General features: G+C 48.1%; 1 protein-coding gene across 1 annotated transcript in view; it reads right to left on the reverse strand.

The window, feature by feature from the left end:
* ano9b (anoctamin 9b) overlaps positions 1–22150 on the reverse strand; it is a 97380-nt gene that overhangs the window by 70399 nt on the left and 4831 nt on the right. Inside the window, exons 2-3 of the mRNA XM_056279069.1 lie at positions 21836–21901; positions 42–167 (exon numbers count right to left, since the gene is read on the reverse strand). Of these exons, the coding sequence (XP_056135044.1) occupies positions 42–167; positions 21836–21901 (192 nt within the window). The remainder of the gene's footprint in view (positions 1–41; positions 168–21835; positions 21902–22150) is intronic.

The following is a 22150-nucleotide window of genomic DNA, read 5'->3' on the forward strand; positions in this document are numbered from 1 at the left end:
CAGCCCTCCTAGTTATGGCAGCACGAGTCGCTGTGGCTCACAGTAACTTTGATATTCTTCTTCTCCAGCTGCTGAATGAAGTCCTTCTGTCTCTCAGATGTCTGCAAGTCCTCCAGCTCATCAAGCTTGTTGGCCACCAACACATAGTCATACAGCCTCTGGTTGGCCTGAAGCAAAACCAAGAGACGAGGCATTAACAAGTCAAGTCATTTCTAATTGTATAGCCCAATATCCCAAATTACACAATTGCCTCAAGGGGCTTTACAGCAATGCAACATGCTGTCCTTAGACCTTGCATCGGAAAACAAGTCTCTCTCCACAGGATCTGTAGATTACTTTTACTTTTCGGGTCTTAATTTCATAGTTTTTCCATCATTCATAAGTTATGATGTCATTTTACGAACCAGATTCATTTTGTAGATTATGGACACGGGACCATGGAGGATGCACAAGCCAGTGCATCCTTAGTGCCGGTCCCAAGACCGGTTAAATGGGGAGGGTTATGTCAGGAAGGGCATCCGGCAGAAAACCTTTGCCAAATCAAATATGCGGATTGTACGTCAGATTTCCATACTGGATCGGTTGAGGCCCAGGTTACCAACAACCGCCACCAGTACTGTTAACCAGCAGGGTGCTGGCAGAAACTATGCTACTGTTGGGTGAAGGAGAAGGAGAGGGGGAAGGCACGTCCAGAGGCAGCTAGAGAGGAGGATGGGTAGAGAGGTGAGAGTCGGAACTTTGAATGTTGGCACTATGACTGGTAAAGGGAGAGAGCTGGCTGACATGATGGAAAGAAGAAAGGTAGGTATACTGTGTGTGCAAGAGACCAGGTGGAAGGGGAGTAAGGCCAGGAGTATCGGAGGTGGGTTCAAACTCTTCTACCATGGTGTGAATGGGAGGAGTAATGGGGTAGGGGTCATTCTGAAGGAAGAGTATGTCAAGAGTGTGCTGGAGGTGAAGAGAGTGTCAGACAGAGTGATGAGTATCAAGCTGGAAATTGAAGGTGTATTGCTGAATGTTATCAGCACATATGTCCCACAAGTTGAGTGTGAGATGGAAGAGAAAGAAGAATTCTGGAGTGAGTTGGACGACATGGTGGAGAGGGTACCCAAGGAGGAGAGAGTGGTGATTGGAGCCGACTTCAATGGACATGCTGGTGAAGGGAACAGAGGTGATGAGGAGGTGATGGGTAGGTATGGAGTCAAGAAGAGAAATGTGGAAGGACAGATGGTGGTGGATTTTGTGAAAAGGGTGGAAATGGCTGTGGTGAATACATATTTCAAGAAGAGGGAGGAACACAGGGTGACGTACAAGAGTGGAGGAAAGTGCACACAGGTGGAGTATATCTTATGTAGGAGGAGCCATCTAAAAGGGATTGGAGACTGCAAGGTGGTGACAGGGGAGAAGAGGAATGAAAGTCAGTAGGAGCAAGGCAGAATACCTATGCGTGAATGAGAGGGAGGACAGAGGAGGAATGGTCAGCATGCAAGGAGTGGAGGTGCAAGGAGTGGAGGTGCAAGGAGTGGAGGTGCAAGGAGTGGAGGTGCAAGGAGTGGAGGTGACGAAGGTGTATGAGTTTAAATACTTGGGGTCAACTGTCCAAAGTAATGGGGAGTGCAGGAGAGAGGTGAAGAAGAGAGTGCAGGAGAGAGGTGAAGAAGAGAGTGCAGGCAGGGTGGAGTGGGTGGAGAAGAGTGTCAGGAGTGATGTGTAACAGAAGGGTACCAGCAAGAGTTAAAGGGAAGGTTTACAAGATGGTAGTGAGACCAGCTATGTTATATGGTGTGGAGACAGTGGCACTGATGAAAAGACAGGAGGAGGAGGTGGAGGTGGCAGTGATGAAGATGATAAGATTTTCACTGGGAGTGATGAAGAAGGACAGGATTAGGAAGGAGTATATTAGAGAGACAGCTCAGGTTGGACGGTTTGGAGACAAAGCAAGAGAGACAAGATGGAGATGGTGTGGACATGTGTGGAGGAGAGATGCTGGGTATACTGGGAGAAGGATGCTGAATATGGAGCTGCCAGGGAAGAGGAGAAGAGGAAGGCCAAAGAGGAGGTTTATGGAGGTGGTGAGGGAGGACATGCAGGTGGCTGGTGTGACAGAGGAAGATGCAGAGGACAGGAAGAGATGGAAACGGATGATCCGCTGTGTGTGTGTGTGTGTGTGTGTGTGTGTGTGTGTGTGTGTGTGTGTGTGTTTGTGTGTGTGTGTGTGTGTTATGGGGGGGGGAGGGGGGGCTCAGGTTTGCTGTGTAAAGGACAGGTTTATTTGTCGTCATCAACATGCTGCTGCTGCTGCTGCAGATGGGGGCTTCGGTTCTGTGCTCTCTTGTACTCCTCAGAATCCTGTGTTTTGGCCGTGTAGGTTTACACCAACATGGCATGTGACTGGGCTTTGGCGGCTCTTTCTGTTTTCGTTTGTTTGTTTGGTTTCTAGCGCCCCTCGCTGCTCACACACAGCAGGGAAGAACTTTTAGAAACCCAACTGTCCACTGGACAAACGGGACACACTGCTTTTTACCACCTGTAACTGAAAAAAACATTTGGTTTTGCTTTTTTTGGAGTTTTCCCCCTTTTACTCCCCAGTCGTACCCGGCCGATTACCCCACTCTTCCCAGCCGTCCCGGTCTCTGCTCCACCCCCTCTGCTCCACCCCCTCTGCTGATCCGGGGAGGGCTGCAGACTACCACATGCCTCCTCCCATACACGTGGAGTCACCAGCCGCTTCTTTTCACCTGACAGTGAGGAGTTTCACCAGGGGCACGTAGCACGTGGGAGGATCACGCTACTCCCCCCAGTTCCCCCTCCCCCCTGGAACAGGCACCGTGACCAACCAGAGGAGGCGCTAGTGCAGCGATCAGGACACATACCCACATCCAGCTTTCCACCCGCAGACACGGCCAATAGTGTCTGTAGGGACACCCGACCAAGCCGGAGGTAACACGGGGATTCGAACCGGCGATCCCTGTTCTGGTAGGCAACGGAATAGACCGCTACACCACCCGGACGCCCCCTATAACTGAACATTTAACAAAAGTCTTGCAGAGGTCTTGACCGGTACAGCCCTGTGCAGACTACGACGAGGATGCCTAAGGGGTTGGAGCGCTGCTGAGGCTGCACAGCGGGGTTTACAACCACGCCCCCGTCAGTCCACCTGGCGAACCACGCCCCCGTCAGTCCACCTGGCGAACCACGCCCCCGTCAGTCCACCTGGCGAACCACACCCCCGTCAGTCCACCTGGCAAATGCCCGCAGCTGTGCTCTTACAGCACTATACAATACACCCCTGCACACACCACCCCCCCCACTTCTGAAATGACTCCGGCTCCGCCTGACCGAAACCCGGCTCCGCCTGACCGAAACCCGGCTCCGCCTGACCGAAACCCGGCTCCGCCAGACCGAAACCCGGCTCCGCCAGACCTAAACCCGGCTCCGCCAGACCTAAACCCGGCTCCGCCAGACCTAAACCCGGCTCCGCCAGACCTAAACCCGGCCCCGCCAGCACATCACAGACAGTCCTCCAACTCCTCCGGGCAGGAAACGGGGTGGCAGTATATGCTCCTACATACAGGAGAGTTGGTGTAGAGACCTGTCTCACTGGCTGTAGACCACCCTGCTCACCGCAGGACCCCCTCCTGTCCTGGGAGGTGTCTCTATCCCACCCGGACCCCTGGTCCCTCACAAAAAACACTGCACCCCCACTTTATTCTATTACGCAAACTGAAGTAAACTTCAAGTTCAAGGGACGTTCAAGTACATACTATGTACTATAGTGGTATACTGTAAGTATACTGACGTAGGATGTTATTTAGTATAGTATCTCTGACAAGTACTTAAATAGTAAACTGAAGGTATACTCACTGGTATACTAGCAGCACCCTTGAATAAGCTACTTCTTTTGTAAGGGTTGAAGAGGTGTTGAAAGGTGTCTGGGTACCGCAGCCGTCTGCTCTGTTGCCTACCAACATGGGATCGTCGGTTCGAATCCCCGTGTTACCTCCGGTTTGGTCAGGCATCCCTACAGACACTATTGTAAAAACAACCCCTTTTATATCTGTCTGAATTAGAGTACTGCTGGACTCATGTGGTGCTGCTGCTTCTCCCTCCCGTACCCCCCCTCCACCCCTGTATGTCTTCTCCCTCTTGTAGCCCCCTCCCCCTCCACCCCTGTATGTCTTCTCCCTCCCGTACCCCCCCTCCACCCCTGTATGTCTTCTCCCTCTCGTAGCCCCCCTTCCCCTCCACCCCTGTATGTCTTCTCCCTCTCGTAGCCCCCTCCACCCCTGTATGTCTTTTCCCTCTCGTAGCCCCCTTCCCCTCCACCCCTGTATGTCTTCTCCCTCTCCTAGCCCCCTCCCCCTCCACCCCTGTATGTCTTCTCCCTCTCGTAGCCCCCTTCCCCTCCACCCCTGTATGTCTTCTCCCTCTTGTAGCCCCCTCCCCCTCCACCCCTGTATGTCTTCTCCCTCTCGTAGCCCCCTTCCCCTCCACCCCTGTATGTCTTCTCCCTCTCGTAGCCCCCTCCACCCCTGTATGTCTTCTCCCTCTCGTAGCCCCCTCCACCCCTGTATGTCTTCTCCCTCTTGTAGCCCCCTCCCCCTCCACCCCTGTATGTCTTCTCCCTCTTGTAGCCCCCTCCCCCTCCACCCCTGTATGTCTTCTCCCTCTCGTAGCCCCCTTCCCCTCCACCCCTGTATGTCTTCTCCCTCCCGTACCCCCCCCTCCACCCCTGTATGTCTTCTCCCTCTTGTAGCCCCCTTCCCCTCCACCCCTGTATGTCTTCTCCCTCTTGTAGCCCCCTTCCCCTCCACCCCTGTATGTCTTCTCCCTCTTGTAGCCCCCTCCCCCTCCACCCCTGTATGTCTTCTCCCTCTCGTAGCCCCCTTCCCCTCCACCCCTGTATGTCTTCTCCCTCTCGTAGCCCCCTCCACCCCTGTATGTCTTCTCCCTCTCGTAGCCCCCTCCACCCCTGTATGTCTTCTCCCTCTTGTAGCCCCCTTCCCCTCCACCCCTGTATGTCTTCTCCCTCTTGTAGCCCCCTTCCCCTCCACCCCTGTATGTCTTCTCCCTCTCGTAGCCCCCTTCCCCTCCACCCCTGTATGTCTTCTCCCTCTCGTAGCCCCCTCCACCCCTGTATGTCTTCTCCCTCTCGTAGCCCCCTCCACCCCTGTATGTCTTCTCCCTCTTGTAGCCCCCTTCCCCTCCACCCCTGTATGTCTTCTCCCTCTTGTAGCCCCCTTCCCCTCCACCCCTGTATGTCTTCTCCCTCCCGTAGCCCCCTCCCCCTCCACCCCTGTATGTCTTCTCCCTCCCGTACCCCCCCCTCCACCCCTGTATGTCTTCTCCCTCCCGTAGCCCCCCCCTCCACCCCTGTATGTCTTCTCCCTCCCGTAGCCCCCCTCCCCCTCCACCCCTGTATGTCTTCTCCCTCTCGTAGCCCCCCTCCCCCTCCACCCCTGTATGTCTTCTTCCTCTTGTAGCCCCCTCCCCCTCCACCCCTGTATGTCTTCTCCCTCTCGTACCCCCCCCCTCCACCCCTGTATGTCTTCTCCCTCTCGTAGCCCCCCTCCACCCCTGTATGTCTTCTCCCTCTCGTAGCCCCCCTCCACCCCTGTATGTCTTCTCCCTCCCGTACCCCCCCTCCACCCCTGTATGTCTTCTCCCTCTCGTAGCCCCCCCCTCCACCCCTGTATGTCTTCTCCCTCTCGTACCCCCCCCTCCACCCCTGTATGTCTTCTCCCTCTCGTAGCCCCCCTCCACCCCTGTATGTCTTCTCCCTCTCGTAGCCCCCCTCCACCCCTGTATGTCTTCTCCCTCTCGTAGCCCCCTCCCCCTCCACCCCTGTATGTCTTCTCCCTCTTGTAGCCCCCTTCCCCTCCACCCCTGTATGTCTTCTCCCTCTTGTAGCCCCCTTCCTCTCCACCCCTGTATGTCTTCTCCCTCCCGTACCTCCCCTCCAACCCTGTATGTCTTCTCCCTCTCGTAGCCCCCTTCCCCTCCACCCCTGTATGTCTTCTCCCTCCCGTACCCCCCCCTCCAACCCTGTATGTCTTCTCCCTCTCGTAGTCCCCTTCCCCTCCACCCCTGTATGTCTTCTCCCTCTTGTAGCCCCCTTCCCCTCCACCCCTGTATGTCTTCTCCCTCCCGTACCCCCCCTCCAACCCTGTATGTTTTCTCCCTCTTGTAGCCCCCTTCCCCTCCACCCCTGTATGTCTTCTCCCTCCCGTACCCCCCCTCCAACCCTGTATGTCTTCTCCCTCTTGTAGCCCCCTTCCCCTCCACCCCTGTATGTCTTCTCCCTCCCGTACCCCCCCCCCCTCCAACCCTGTATGTTTTCTCCCTCTTGTAGCCAGGGCTCGAAATTAACGATGTCCCGATGTCCCAGGGACCATAAAAAAATCCTACTGGTACACAAATATATTTTGTCCGGGACAGTGAAAAAAAAATGTCAAAGGAAACTTCGAAATAGGTGTTATTTGCAAAGTCATTAATTATGAGTATCTAGATGTTACTTTGTCGTTCGAATAAATTAATAAAAACGTGTGAACGGCGAAACTACAGAAGGCTTAGATTCTTGCGGCACCTCACAATAGGGCAGTCAATCGCCTGTTCATGCAAATCATAGACTGCATCTACGTCATCCACTCTGCCAGTGGCTGCTGCCTGACCTGCGCCAATGCAACATTCATAGAGCCAGAGCGATAGACCATCATCAACATTCATAGGGCCAGAGCGATAGACCATCATCAACATTCATAGGGCCAGAGCGATAGACCATCATCGACATTCATAGAGCCAGAGCGATGGACCATCATCAACATTCATAGAGCCAGAGCGATGGACCATCATCAACATTCATAGAGCCAGAGCGATAGACCATCATCAACATTCATAGAGCCAGAGCGATGGACCATCATCAACATTCATAGAGCCAGAGCGATAGACCATCATCGACATTCATAGAGCCAGAGCGATGGACCATCATCAACATTCATAGAGCCAGAGTGATGGACCATCATCAACATTCATAGAGCCAGAGCGATAGACCATCATCAACATTCATAGAGCCAGAGCAATGGACCATCATCAACATTCAGAGGGCCAGAGCGATGGACCATCATCAACATTCATAGGGCCAGAGCGATGGACCATCATCAACATTCATAGAGCCAGAGCAATGGACCATCATCAACATTCATAGAGCCAGAGCAATGGACCATCATCAACATTCATAGAGCCAGATCGATGGACCATCATCAACATTCATAGAGCCAGAGCGATGGACCATCATCAACATTCATAGAGCCAGAGCGATGGACCATCATCAACATTCATAGAGCCAGAGCGATAGACCATCATCAACATTCATAGGGCCAGAGCGATAGACCATCATCAACATTCATAGGGCCAGAGCGATAGACCATCATCGACATTCATAGAGCCAGAGCGATGGACCATCATCAACATTCATAGAGCCAGAGCGATGGACCATCATCAACATTCATAGAGCCAGAGCGATAGACCATCATCAACATTCATAGAGCCAGAGCGATGGACCATCATCAACATTCATAGAGCCAGAGCGATAGACCATCATCGACATTCATAGAGCCAGAGCGATGGACCATCATCAACATTCATAGAGCCAGAGTGATGGACCATCATCAACATTCATAGAGCCAGAGCGATAGACCATCATCAACATTCATAGAGCCAGAGCAATGGACCATCATCAACATTCAGAGGGCCAGAGCGATGGACCATCATCAACATTCATAGGGCCAGAGCGATGGACCATCATCAACATTCATAGAGCCAGAGCAATGGACCATCATCAACATTCATAGAGCCAGAGCAATGGACCATCATCAACATTCATAGAGCCAGAGCAATGGACCATCATCAACATTCATAGAGCCAGAGCGATGGACCATCATCAACATTCATAGAGCCAGAGCGATGGACCATCATCAACATTCATAGAGCCAGAGCAATGGACCATCATCAACATTCATAGAGCCAGATCGATAGACCATCATCAACAGTCATAGGGCCAGAGCGATAGACCATCATCAACATTCATAGGGCCAGAGCGATAGACCATCATCAACATTCATAGAGCCAGAGCGATGGACCATCAGCAACATTCATAGAGCCAGAGCGATACACCATCATCAACATTCATAGAGCCAGAGCGATAGACCATCATCAACATTCATAGAGCCAGAGCGATAGACCATCATCAACATTCATAGGGCCAGAGCGATAGACCATCATCAACATTCATAGAGCCAGAGCGATAGACCATCATCAACATTCATAGAGCCAGAGCGATAGACCATCATCAACATTCATAGGGCCAGAGCGATAGACCATCATCAACATTCATAGGGCCAGAGCAATAGACCATCATCAACATTCATAGGGCCAGAGCGATAGACCATCATCAACATTCATAGGGCCAGAGCGATAGACCATCATCAACATTCATAGGGCCAGAGCGATAGACCATCATCAACATTCATAGAGCCAGAGCGATAGACCATCATCAACATTCATAGAGCCAGAGCAATGGACCATCATCAACATTCATAGGGCCAGAGCGATAGACCATCATCAACATTCATAGAGCCAGAGCGATGGACCATCAACAACATTCATAGGGCCAGAGCGATGGACCATCATCAACATTCATAGGGCCAGAGCGATAGACCATCATCAACATTCATAGGGCCAGAGCGATAGACCATCATCAACATTCATAGGGCCAGAGCGATAGACCATCATCAACATTCATAGAGCCAGAGCGATAGACCAACATCAACATTCATGGGGTCAGAGCGATAGACCATCATCAACATTCATAGGGCCAGAGCGATTGACCACCATCAACATTCATAGGGCCAGAGCGATAGACCATCATCAACATTCATAGGGCCAGAGCGATAGACCATCATCAACATTCATAGGGCCAGAGCGATAGACCATCATCAACATTCATAGGGCCAGAGCGATAGACCATCATCAACATTCATAGAGCCAGAGCGATGGACCATCATCAACATTCATAGAGCCAGAGCGATGGACCATCATCAACATTCATAGGGCCAGAGCGATAGACCATCAACAACATTCATAGAGCCAGAGCGATAGACCATCATCAACATTCATAGAGCCAGAGCGATTGACCACCATCAACATTCATAGGGCCAGAGCGATAGACCACCATCAACATTCATAGAGCCAGAGCGATAGACCATCATCAACATTCATAGGGCCAGAGCGATAGACCATCATCAACATTCATAGGGCCAGAGCGATAGACCATCATCAACATTCATAGGGCCAGAGCGATGGACCATCATCAACATTCATAGAGCCAGAGCGATGGACCATCATCAACATTCATAGGGCCAGAGCGATAGACCATCATCAACATTCATAGAGCCAGAGCGATAGACCATCATCAACATTCATAGAGCCAGAGCGATAGACCATCATCAACATTCATAGGGCCAGAGCGATAGACCATCATCAACATTCATAGGGCCAGAGCAATAGACCATCATCAACATTCATAGGGCCAGAGCGATAGACCATCATCAACATTCATAGGGCCAGAGCGATAGACCATCATCAACATTCATAGGGCCAGAGCGATAGACCATCATCAACATTCATAGAGCCAGAGCGATAGACCATCATCAACATTCATAGAGCCAGAGCAATGGACCATCATCAACATTCATAGGGCCAGAGCGATAGACCATCATCAACATTCATAGAGCCAGAGCGATGGACCATCAACAACATTCATAGGGCCAGAGCGATGGACCATCATCAACATTCATAGGGCCAGAGCGATAGACCATCATCAACATTCATAGGGCCAGAGCGATAGACCATCATCAACATTCATAGGGCCAGAGCGATAGACCATCATCAACATTCATAGAGCCAGAGCGATGGACCATCATCAACATTCATAGAGCCAGAGCGATGGACCATCATCAACATTCATAGAGCCAGAGCGATAGACCATCATCAACATTCATAGAGCCAGAGCGATAGACCATCATCAACATTCATAGAGCCAGACCGATACACCATCATCAACATTCATAGAGCCAGAGCGATGGACCATCATCAACATTCATAGAGCCAGAGCGATGGACCATCAGCAACATTCATAGAGCCAGAGCGATACACCATCATCAACATTCATAGAGCCAGAGCGATAGACCATCATCAACATTCATAGAGCCAGAGCGATAGACCATCATCAACATTCATAGGGCCAGAGCGATGGACCATCATCAACATTCATAGAGCCAGAGCGATGGACCATCAGCAACATTCATAGAGCCAGAGCGATACACCATCATCAACATTCATAGAGCCAGAGCGATAGACCATCATCAACATTCATAGAGCCAGAGCGATAGACCATCATCAACATTCATAGGGCCAGAGCGATAGACCATCATCAACATTCATAGAGCCAGAGCGATAGACCAACATCAACATTCATGGGGTCAGAGCGATAGACCATCATCAACATTCATAGGGCCAGAGCGATTGACCACCATCAACATTCATAGGGCCAGAGCGATAGACCATCATCAACATTCATAGGGCCAGAGCGATAGACCATCATCAACATTCATAGGGCCAGAGCGATAGACCATCATCAACATTCATAGGGCCAGAGCGATAGACCATCATCAACATTCATAGAGCCAGAGCGATGGACCATCATCAACATTCATAGAGCCAGAGCGATGGACCATCATCAACATTCATAGGGCCAGAGCGATAGACCATCATCAACATTCATAGAGCCAGAGCGATAGACCATCATCAACATTCATAGAGCCAGAGCGATTGACCACCATCAACATTCATAGGGCCAGAGCGATAGACCATCATCAACATTCATAGAGCCAGAGCGATAGACCATCATCAACATTCATAGGGCCAGAGCGATAGACCATCATCAACATTCATAGAGCCAGAGCGATAGACCATCATCAACATTCATAGAGCCAGAGCGATTGACCACCATCAACATTCATAGGGCCAGAGCAATAGACCATCATCAACATTCATAGGGCCAGAGCGATAGACCATCATCAACATTCATAGGGCCAGAGCGATAGACCATCATCAACATTCATAGGGCCAGAGCGATAGACCATCATCAACATTCATAGGGCCAGAGCGATGGACCATCATCAACATTCATAGAGCCAGAGCGATGGACCATCATCAACATTCATAGGGCCAGAGCGATAGACCATCATCAACATTCATAGAGCCAGAGCGATAGACCATCATCAACATTCATAGAGCCAGAGCGATGGACCATCATCAACGACAGTTCAAAGAAGAAGAAGAAGAAGAAGACGAAGAAGAAGAAAGAAATGCTGGGGTGGTTGAATAAACAGCCCCCTGATGCAAGCCCCAATACTGCCGACTCCCGATACGAAGACATCCCAAGTCCTGCTCATCATTCATCGTCTTCCCCTGTGGTAAGTTAGTTGTCTTAAATGTCAATGTTAGCTAGTGCTCAGCGATAGCTAACGATAGCAACTGAGTTGTGCCTTACAATGCATAGCAGCTACAAACGTCCTAAAATGCGGCCTCATCTTCTTTTGATGTTTGTGAAAATGATGTGAAATAGAGTTGATCAGAATAAGAGGTGTAGCCTATACTATCATTTTTGTATCTCTTTGTTCAGTCAGTCAGTCAGTCAGTCAGTCAGTGACTAGGCCAGGATCTTTAGCTGCAAAAACGGAAGGCATGGCAGCTAATCATTCTTTTTTTAGTCCATGAGCCAAAAGGTTTTTTTTTGTCAAGAACGTCAGTCAGGTCGGGTGCCGATTAGAAAGGCGGTCGCAAGGTAATTTTAGTTTGTCAATCAGCTCTGGTATGAGAATAATGTGTCATGTTAAGAGAGAGTAATGTTGCAGTTGTTGTGGTTTTTGTGTCGAGCTTATCGCCCAGCAGATTTTGCTCGCCAAAGCAAGGCTGCAATTGAACGTGCATGTCTGCATTGTTTTGGATCAGGGCTCCCCCAACAGGCCGAAAAAAATACGTGTATTTCTGTTGTAACCAAAGACTAAAATAATGCTGTAGAAAAATATCAAAATGACTAAGTTTATAATGCTCATGTACAAATGTTGCATTTCACCACTTTTGTAATAACGTTGCTTCTACAACTGATAATGTTTTTGTCTTCTACATCTATATTAAAACAAAAGAGGGGTCTGGCTCAAAGACATCGGGGCTTTAAGACAAAGTTTTATACAACATTATACCATACTATGTCATGTAATGTTATATTATATTATTATAACATGAACATAATTATGTTTTGGCTTAAAAACTAAATTCAGGAGCTGCAAGTGTCCAAGGACGGAGGAGGCTATGAGGCGAAGAGGAAGAGGAAGTGGCTTCCTGAATGGAGGCAACAATACCCCTTTGCCGAGTTTGATCCAGCTGCCCAAATTATGTACTGCTCAACATGCAGATCCTTCCCAGCAAAGGCCAAAGACAGTTCTTTGTTCATCGGTGTAGGAGGCGACAAAATACGTGTGAGAACCCTAAAAATGCACCTCCTTACATCTGCTCACAATGATTGTGAGAAGGCTGTCAGAGTACGAGAGAATCCTGAGAAAGCACCTCTGCCAAGCTGTCTTCTAAGAATGGATCAGGATGTTAAACAGAAGTTAATTAAGCTATTTAACGTAGCATATTATGTTGCAAAGGAAGAGGAACACTTTACAAAATTTCCCAAATTAGTGGATCTGCATTTCAAGAATGGCCTTAACTTGGGAAACACTTACAAAAATGGCCGCGCTTGTCAGACATTCATGGACAACATAGCTAAAACCATGAACAAGTCTTTGGAAGAGAAGATAAAGGCTGCAAGATTCTTTTCTATAACGTCTGACTCTTCTGTTGACCGATCAGTGCAGGACCAGGAGATAATTTATGTAACATATATTGAAAATGGTCTACCTGTCAACATCATGTTGACTATGGTGGCATTGCAGCATGCTAACAGCCAGGGCATCCTAGACGCCATAATGTCTGGACTTCACCAAGCTGGGCTTTCAGAAGATGTCCTAAAGGTAAAGTTGGTTGGGTTCGGATGTGACGGGACCTCTGTGATGATCGGGCAAAGAAATGGCGTGTCTGCCAAGCTGAAAGAGATGTTTGGCTCGCTGGTGACCATCTGGTGTGTGGCTCATCGTCTTGATCTGACCGCATTAGACAGCACGAAATCTTTTCCAGTTGTCACAGAACTGAAGCAGATTATCAACGGAATCTACAAACACTACCATACATCAGCCAAAGCTAGCCGTAAGCTCAAGACTGGCAGAAGCCCTCAACATAGATCTGGTCAAACCAGGGACTATCGATGGTATACGGGGGCTTCCGCACACACTCCGTGGCTTGTCAGCCCTCATCAGGAACTACCAAGCCATCCTTTTCCATTTGGAGAGCCACACAAGTGACGTGCATGACAGAGAAGCAAGTGACATCATGAAGGGACGGGCCAGCCACCCTGTGAAAGGACTTAAGCAATTCAAGACAGTCATTTTTGTTCATCTTCTTCTCGACATTCTCAGTGAGCTGAAAGACCTGAGCCTTCTCTTTCAGAGGGATGGGCTGACACTACAGATGGTGTCAGATGAACTGCAGAAGACGACCCTGGCTCTTGTAGCCATGAAGGTAAACACAATTAATAGTTGGTAAATTAACTCCCTAGAGAGAATTTTGTATGCTACAGTGTATGTTTAGTGATTGTGACAGTGAAAGACTTTTTTTTTCTTTTATTGTGTATTTCAGAGTCCCAGGCCAGTTCCTGAAGCAGTTCCTGGACGAAGTGGGGCCCTTTCCTGGAAACCGCTAGTCTGGTGTACAGCTCAACAGGAAACAAGTGGATGATGACAACCTCCACAAAGTGAAAGAAAAACTTATCGATGGCTTCTGTGACTACGTCACCACACGGCTTGGCAGCCTTGATGATGGCGTCTTTAAAGCTGCTGCCACCATGTTTGACCTCAGCAAATAGGACATCACTGACCTGGCTACCTTTGGCCTGGCTGATGTCTTCTCCCTCTCGTAGCCCCCTCCCCTCCACCCGTATGTCTTCTCCCTCTTGTAGCCCCCTTCCCCTCCACCCCTGTATGTCTTCTCCCTCTCGTAGCCCCCTTCCCCTCCACCCCTGTATGTCTTCTCCCTCTCGTAGCCCCCTTCCCCTCCACCCGTATGTCTTCTCCCTCTCGTAGTCCCCTTCCCCTCCACCCCTGTATGTCTTCTCCCTCTCGTAGCCCCCTTCCCCTCCACCCGTATGTCTTCTCCCTCTCGTAGCCCCCCCTCCCCTCCACCCCTGTATGTCTTCTCCCTCTCGTAGCCCCCTTCTCCTCCACCCCTGTATTTCTTCTCCCTCTCGTAGCCCCCCTTCCCATCCACGCCTGTATGTCTTCTCCTTCCCGTACCCCCTTCCCCTCCACCCGTGTCTTCTCCCTCTCGTAGCCCCCCTTCCCCTCCACCCCTGTGTGTCTATGTTGTGTTTATCTGTTGTCTTCTTTCACCCCGTTTACTGTAAAGCGACTTTGAGTGTTAGAAAAGCGCTGTATAAGATTGATTTATTATTATTAATTGGCCGTGTCTGCGGGTGGGAAGCTAGATGTGGGCATATGTCCTGGTCACTGCACTAGCGCCTCCTCTGGTCGGTCATGGCGCCTGTTCGGGGGGGAGGGGGACCTGGGGGAAATAGCGGGATCCTCCCACGTGCTACGTCCCCCTGGTGAAACTCCTCACTGTCAGGTGAAGAGAAGTGGCTGGCGACTCCACATGTAGTGGAGGAGGCATGTGGTAGTCTGCAGCCCTCCCCAGAACGGCAGAGGGGGCGGAGCAGAGACCGGGTTGGCTCAGCAGAGTGGGGTAATTGGCCAGGTACTCGAAAGCCCATCCTTGGGGATTTTAACAGAGCAAATAGCCATGAACTGCCAAAATACAGACAGCATGCTAAGTACCCCACCGGGGGGGGGGGGACCACTCTGAATCATTGCTACACAATATTAAAGGACGCCTATCGCTCTGTCCCCCGTGCAGCGCTGGGCCTCTCTCATCACTGTCTGATTCATCCTATCCCAACCCACAGGTAAAAACTAAAATCTGCAAAGCCTGAGGTTAAAACTGTGAGGAAATGGACCAGTGAGTCAGAACTGGAGCTCCAGGCCTGCCTCGACTGCACTGACTGGAGTGTTTTTGAGGCTGCATCTACAGACCTGGACGAACTTACTGACACTGACATCTTGCATGAGATTTTGTGAGGACATGTGTGTGTCCACCAAAACTTTCTGTATCCTCAACAACACTAAGCGCTGGTTCACAGCAAAACTCAGGCAGCTTCGTCAGGCGAAGGGGAAGCCTACAGGGGTGGAGATGGGCTCCAGTACAACCAAGTCAGGAATGCACTCACAAAGGAGGTCAGAGTGGCAAAATGTGCTACTCTGAAAAGCTGAAAAACAGGTTTTCTGCCAACACATCATCAGTCTGGAGAGGTTTGAAAGACATTACCAACTACAGGAGACCCCCCCCACACACACACACACTCACACACACTGCAGGGAACCATCAACTGGCTTACAACCTAAATGGGTTTTACTGCAGGTTGGATAAGCACTCTTTCACACACCCCACCCTCTCCAACCACAACACACAACTAACTGCACTCCCTGTCACCCACTGAACCCCCACCCGCACTCAGGATCTGTGTTGAGGACGTGTGCCAACTCTTCCAGAGACAGAAGACCAGGAAGGCACCAGGCCCAGATGGTGCATCACCCTCCCATCTGGAAGTCTGTGCTGACCAGCTGGCCCCCATTTTCACACTGATCTTCAACAGATGACTGGAGCTGTGTGAAGTCCCCTCCGGTTTCAAGAGCTCCACTATCATCCTGGACCCCAAGAAACCTCGTATCACAGGAATAAATGACTACAAGACCGTTGCCCTAATGTCTGTGGTCATGAAATCCTTTGAGAGACTGGTGTTGGCTTACCTGAAGGAAATCACAGGCCCCCTGCTCGACCCCCTGCAGTTTGCCTACCGAGCAAACAGGTCAGTGGAGGACGCAGTCAACGTGGGATTGCACTACATTTTCCAACACCCCGACTCCCCAGGAACATACGCAAGGGTCCTGTTTGTGGACTTCAGCTCAGCATTCAACACAATAATCCCAGATAGCCATGAAACCAGAGTCAAATTCCATGTATGTGCAAACCTACATGGCCAGTAAACATGATTCTGATTTAAAACTCACGTTCAGTTTTCCTATAAGACGCCATTGTAAAGCTGAGTCCAGCGGTGGTCCTGCATCCAAAATCTACTAAATGTAGCTGGTGAGTAAAATAACATCATAACTAATATGTATGATTGAAAAATAACTATGTTTTAGGTCAATCTCATTTTTAAACATAGACTACAAGCTATTTACCTCAATCATTTGCAAAAGATTTGAGAGTTTTGTAGCAGACCTAATCAGTGAAGATCAAACTGGATTTATTAGATGGCGTCAAACAAAGGACAATATTAGAAGAACCCTCCATACTGTAGACAATGCTCAAAAAAAGGGTACAAGTACAGTTCTATTTAGTCTGGATGCAGAAACAGTATTTGATAGTGTTAGTTTTGGTATTTTTATATGAAGTACTGAAGAGATTTGGTTTCAATGCAAATGCAATTCGGTGCATTAAAACGATTTACCATGAGCCTACAGCTAGGATTTAGGTAAATGGAAGCCCATCTAATAGGATTCAGCTGGAGAGAGGTTCAAGACAAGGCTGTTGTCTTTCTCCTACTCTCTTTGCTTTATATGCTGAACCCTTACCACAAGCAATAAGGCAGCGTGAAGACCTGCAGGGTGTTAATACAGGGGGGGAAGAACATATCATTAGTCTTGTCACAGACGATGTTATAATTTTTCTCGAACAACCAGATGTATGTTTCCCAAACCTAATGAACCTGCTTGAAATATATGGACAATATTCAGGGTATAAATTGAATATAACAAAAACACAAATTCTTTCATTTAATTATTCTCCATCCCAGCAAATCTGAGATACATATAATCTGAAATTGAACTCTGAAACAATGAAGTATCTTAGTGTAACTATAACCAAAACTCTTTCCAACATGTTTGAAACCAATTATAACAAAATTGATGAAAACATTTAAAAGGACGTTGAAAGGTGGTCTACCCTCCCTTTAGACTTCAGTGCCAGAAAACAAGCAGTTAAAATGAACATCCTACCTAAACTACTGTATTTATTCCAATCTCTCCCAATTAATGTTCCCCAAAACAAAGCCATAGCCCGGGATAAGTTGATCCCTAGATTCATTTGGAACAGCAAAAAACCAAGAATAAAATTTACAACACTCCACTGCCTGAAAGCAAAGGGGAATGGCCTTACCAACTCTTAGGGAATATTTTTAAGCAGCCCAACTCAGACCTCTGACCTGTTGGTGCACACCTGACTATGAATCTCGGTGGAAAGAAATGGAAAGGGAGGTATAGGATTACCATACCCAGATTTTGGTGGGGGACAAATATTTAGTAGGGGCAATGACACATGTAATGAACCCAATAGTAGAATTTACACTAGCAATATGGAATGTTATAGTAAAAAAATATATAAATTAAAGGGAGAGGTTCACACACTAAGGTGGTTTGCATATGACTCTAAGTTTAAACCAGGGGTGACTGATCCAACATTCAAAGAATGGGCACAAACAGGCATTACAGCAATGTGTACAGCTCTAGAAAATGGTGAATTTATGAGCTTCCAAGATTTAAAGGAAAAATATGGTCTCGAAAATTGACTTTTTTTTAGATACCTGCAGCTAAGAAACTACTTTATAAAACAGATCAGGTCGGAACCAGATGAAACCTCAAATAATGTGACTGGGGTGAGTGTGGATGCATACAAACAGAAGGGGCTTAGGGGTCATCTCTGTCTTGTACCAAGCTTTGGGGAGAAGCAGGGGGGACTCAACGCTCTACATAAAAGCAAAATGGGAAGCAGAGCTAATGATTCAGATAACAGGGGAAGAATGGTACCAAATGTGTGAGACACAATGTAGATCCACAAACTCACAAATATGGAGGGAATTCTGCTGGAAGAATCTAACCCGCTTTTTCATAACCCCCAAAACAAAAAGCAGAAACTTGCTGCACAACAACAGTGCTGGAGGCTGTGTGGGAGCGTGGAGGCTGACCGCTCGCATGTTTTCTGGAAATGCACAAAGATAAGGTTATACTGGCAGAATGTAAACGTAGGTGTCAACAATATTTTGGGATATGAAACCCCAAACACCTGTCCTGTGGTGTATCTTGGTGACACTGATGATGTTGTGATGAGAGAAGATCTCTACTTGACTCAACTTTTACTTGCAGCAAGTCAGAAAGCTGTTACCACAAAGTGGCTTCACGTTAACTCTCCAAAACAGGAACAGTAGATGGAAATTGTCCAAGACATGTTTGTTATGGACAAATGGACATACATTTTGGGAGTCCAAGAGAATATATTTAAAAAGAACTGGGGAAATGGGACATTTATATGAGAAATGACACGGACTAAATGAACGCCTAGTTAAAATGTTGGTTTGAATATGAAATATTTCCAGACGACTAGTTATTGTTATTTTTTGTTTTTTATTTTTGTTTGTATATTTTACTGTATTCTTTTTTGTGTGTATGGTGTTGTACTGTTCTGTTCATATCTTTTTGAAAACTTAATAAAAACTTAAGTGAGAAAAAAAGAAAGCTATGAAAACAAAACCCAGATTGTAAATAAATGAATGAATTATCCTTTGAGCAGCGAATCTAACGGACTTATTCTACTGACTAACTTTTTTGTCATGTTTGCCCACATTAAGTGTTTGCATTGAACATGTGGTTTAGTTGTTTCACATATACTGGTTAACTGTTTTATGTACTGGTTTGTACAAATGACTCCTTGGTGTTGCGTTGTGTCAAAAGGAGCAAGGGCACAAACTTCCATTGTACCTCCTCGTGTCCTCATGTCCACAGAGGCTGTAATGGGTTATCCATCTATCCACTCTCCAAGCCGCTTATCCTAACTGCGGTCGCGGGATGCTGCAGCCTATCCCAGCAGTCATAGGCTGGAAGGCAGGGAAACAACCTGGACAGGCTGCCAGGCCATCACAGGACCCCCCCACCCGCCGACACACACACACACACACACACACACACACACCTAGGGACAATTTACTAGATTAGTAGGGACAATTTAGTAAGTCACCTGAACCTCCATGTGTTTGGACTGTGGGAGGAAACCGGAGCCCCCGGAGGAAACCCACGCAGACACGGGGAGAACATGCAACCTCCACACAGAGGACGACCCGGGACCACCCCCAAGGCTGGACTACCCCGGGGCTCGAACCCAGGACCTTCTTGCTGTGAGGCGGCCGTGCTAAGCACTGTGCCACCGTGCCGCCATATAACAGGCTATCTTCAGGGACATTTACTTATCTTCGTACAGCGGTGCAGAGAGGCCATTTTGCATATTGTGATAAAAGACCCAGTTAAAGCGAGGTAGTGTGTTGTACGTGTTGCGGGTGAAGTCAGTGGTAAGCGGGCGGGGTGGGGTGGGGCGGGGCGGGGTGGGGTGGGGCGGGGCGGGGCGTGTGTTCTGAGCTTTGACTCTAACACCAATATGTTGTGTAAAAGAGCCCGCGGCCTCTTTCTCTGTCTAGGGAGGCCGACACCGACGGGTCCCGGAGGGGATGACTTGCTTTTACAGATCTTCGGGTGTGTGTTGGTGTCTCCACCCAAACCAGAAAAAGGCCCGGAGAAGGGTGGGGAGGGGCGCAGCCGAGTCCCCCAACACAACACCGGCTCTCATGTGAAGACAGCCGACTCCTTCCTGTCGGGCACCAACCACACTTTCACTCTTGGCATTCTGCCCCCCCCCCCCCCCCCGTCAGCCAAAAGCAACACACACACACACACACACACACACACACACACACACACGCCTTGGCACCCTCAGCCGGTTCACTGGTTACCAACGGCAACAGCTCAGATCACCTGGTCCTCTCAAGCTCGGCTGTTTGGTACATGGTTTTAACTTGGTCTAACTCATGGTTACACAACACGTTGTGGTTACGCGTTGTTTACATGTTGTGTTTACATGTTGTGTTTACACGTTGTGTTTACCCGTTGCGTTTACATGTTGTGTTTACACGTTGTGTTAACACGTTGTGTTTACCCGTTGCGTTTACGCGTTGTGTTTACATGTTGTGTTTACACGTTGTGTTTACACCATGTGTTTACACATTGTGTTTACATGTTGTGTTTACGCGTTGTGTTTACACGTTGTGTTTACCCGTTGCGTTTACATGTTGTGTTTACACGTTGTGTTTACCCGTTGCGTTTACACATTGTTTACATGTTGTGTTTACATGTTGTGTTTACGCGTTGTGTTTACACATTGTTTACATGTTGTGTTTACACGTTGTGTTTACCCGTTGCGTTAACACGTTGTGTTTACACGTTGTGTTTACGCGTTGTGTTTACATGTTGTGTTTACACGTTGTGTTTACACCATGTGTTTACACATTGTGTTTACATGTTGTTTACGCGTTGTGTTTACACATTGTTTACATGTTGTGTTTACACGTTGTGTTTACATGTCGTGTTTACACGTTGTGTTAACATGTGTTAACACGTTGTGTTTACATGTTGTGTTTACACGTTGTGTTAACATGTTGTGTTCACACGTTGTGTTTACATGTTGTGTTTACACGTTGTGTTTACGCGTTGTGTTTACGCGTTGTGTTTACACGTTGTGTTAACACGTTGTGTTTACACGTTGTGTTAACGTGTTGTGTTTACACGTTGTGTTTACGCGTTGTGTTTACATGTTGTGTTTACACGTTGTGTTTACACCATGTGTTTACACATTGTGTTTACATGTTGTTTACGCGTTGTGTTTACACATTGTTTACATGTTGTGTTTACACGTTGTGTTTACATGTCGTGTTTACACGTTGTGTTAACATGTGTTAACACGTTGTGTTTACATGTTGTGTTTACACGTTGTGTTAACATGTTGTGTTCACACGTTGTGTTTACATGTTGTGTTTACACGTTGTGTTTACGCGTTGTGTTTACGCGTTGTGTTTACACGTTGTGTTAACACGTTGTGTTTACACGTTGTGTTAACGTGTTGTGTTTACACGTTGTGTTTACGTGTTGTGTTTACATGTTGTGTTTACACGTTGTGTTTACACCATGTGTTTACGCATTGTGTTTACATGTTGTTTACGCGTTGTGTTTACACATTGTTTACATGTTGTGTTTACACGTTGTGTTTACACGTTGTGTTTACATGTTGTGTTTACACGTTGTGTTAACATGTTGTGTTAACACGTTGTGTTTACATGTTGTGTTTACACGTTGTGTTAACATGTTGTGTTAACGCGTTGTGTTTACATGTTGTGTTTACACGTTGTGTTTACGCGTTGTGTTTACGCGTTGTGTTTACACGTTGTGTTAACACGTTGTGTTTACATGTTGTGTTTACACGTTGTGTTTACACGTTGTGTTAACATGTGTTTACACGTTGTGTTTACACGTTGTGTTAACACGTTGTGTTTACATGTTGTGTTTACACGTTGTGTTTACACGTTGTGTTAACATGTGTTTACACGTTGTGTTTACACGTTGTGTTTACATGTTGTGTAAGTCCTTCCACCCCCACAGCAAGCTGCAGTTAAAGTACTGCTCACCACAGACAGAAGAGGCTCTCTGGCGCTGTAGCCGTCCTTATCTCGGTCCCACAGCTCCACGTGTTCCTTCAGCACAAACACACAGACAGACAGACAGATGGAGGGAGGGAGGGAGAGAGAGATGGAGGGAGGGGGAGACAGATGGAGGGAGGGAGAGACAGACAGATGGACATACAGACGGAGACAGAGAGACAGACAGACATACAGACAGAGACAGGCAGACAAAGACAAACACAGACAGACGGAGACAGAGAGACAGACAGACATACAGACAGAGACAGGCAGACAAAGACAAACACAGACAGACGGAGACAG

Source organism: Lampris incognitus, chromosome 4 (assembly GCF_029633865.1).
Source record: "Lampris incognitus isolate fLamInc1 chromosome 4, fLamInc1.hap2, whole genome shotgun sequence".
Taxonomy (NCBI): domain Eukaryota; kingdom Metazoa; phylum Chordata; class Actinopteri; order Lampriformes; family Lampridae; genus Lampris; species Lampris incognitus.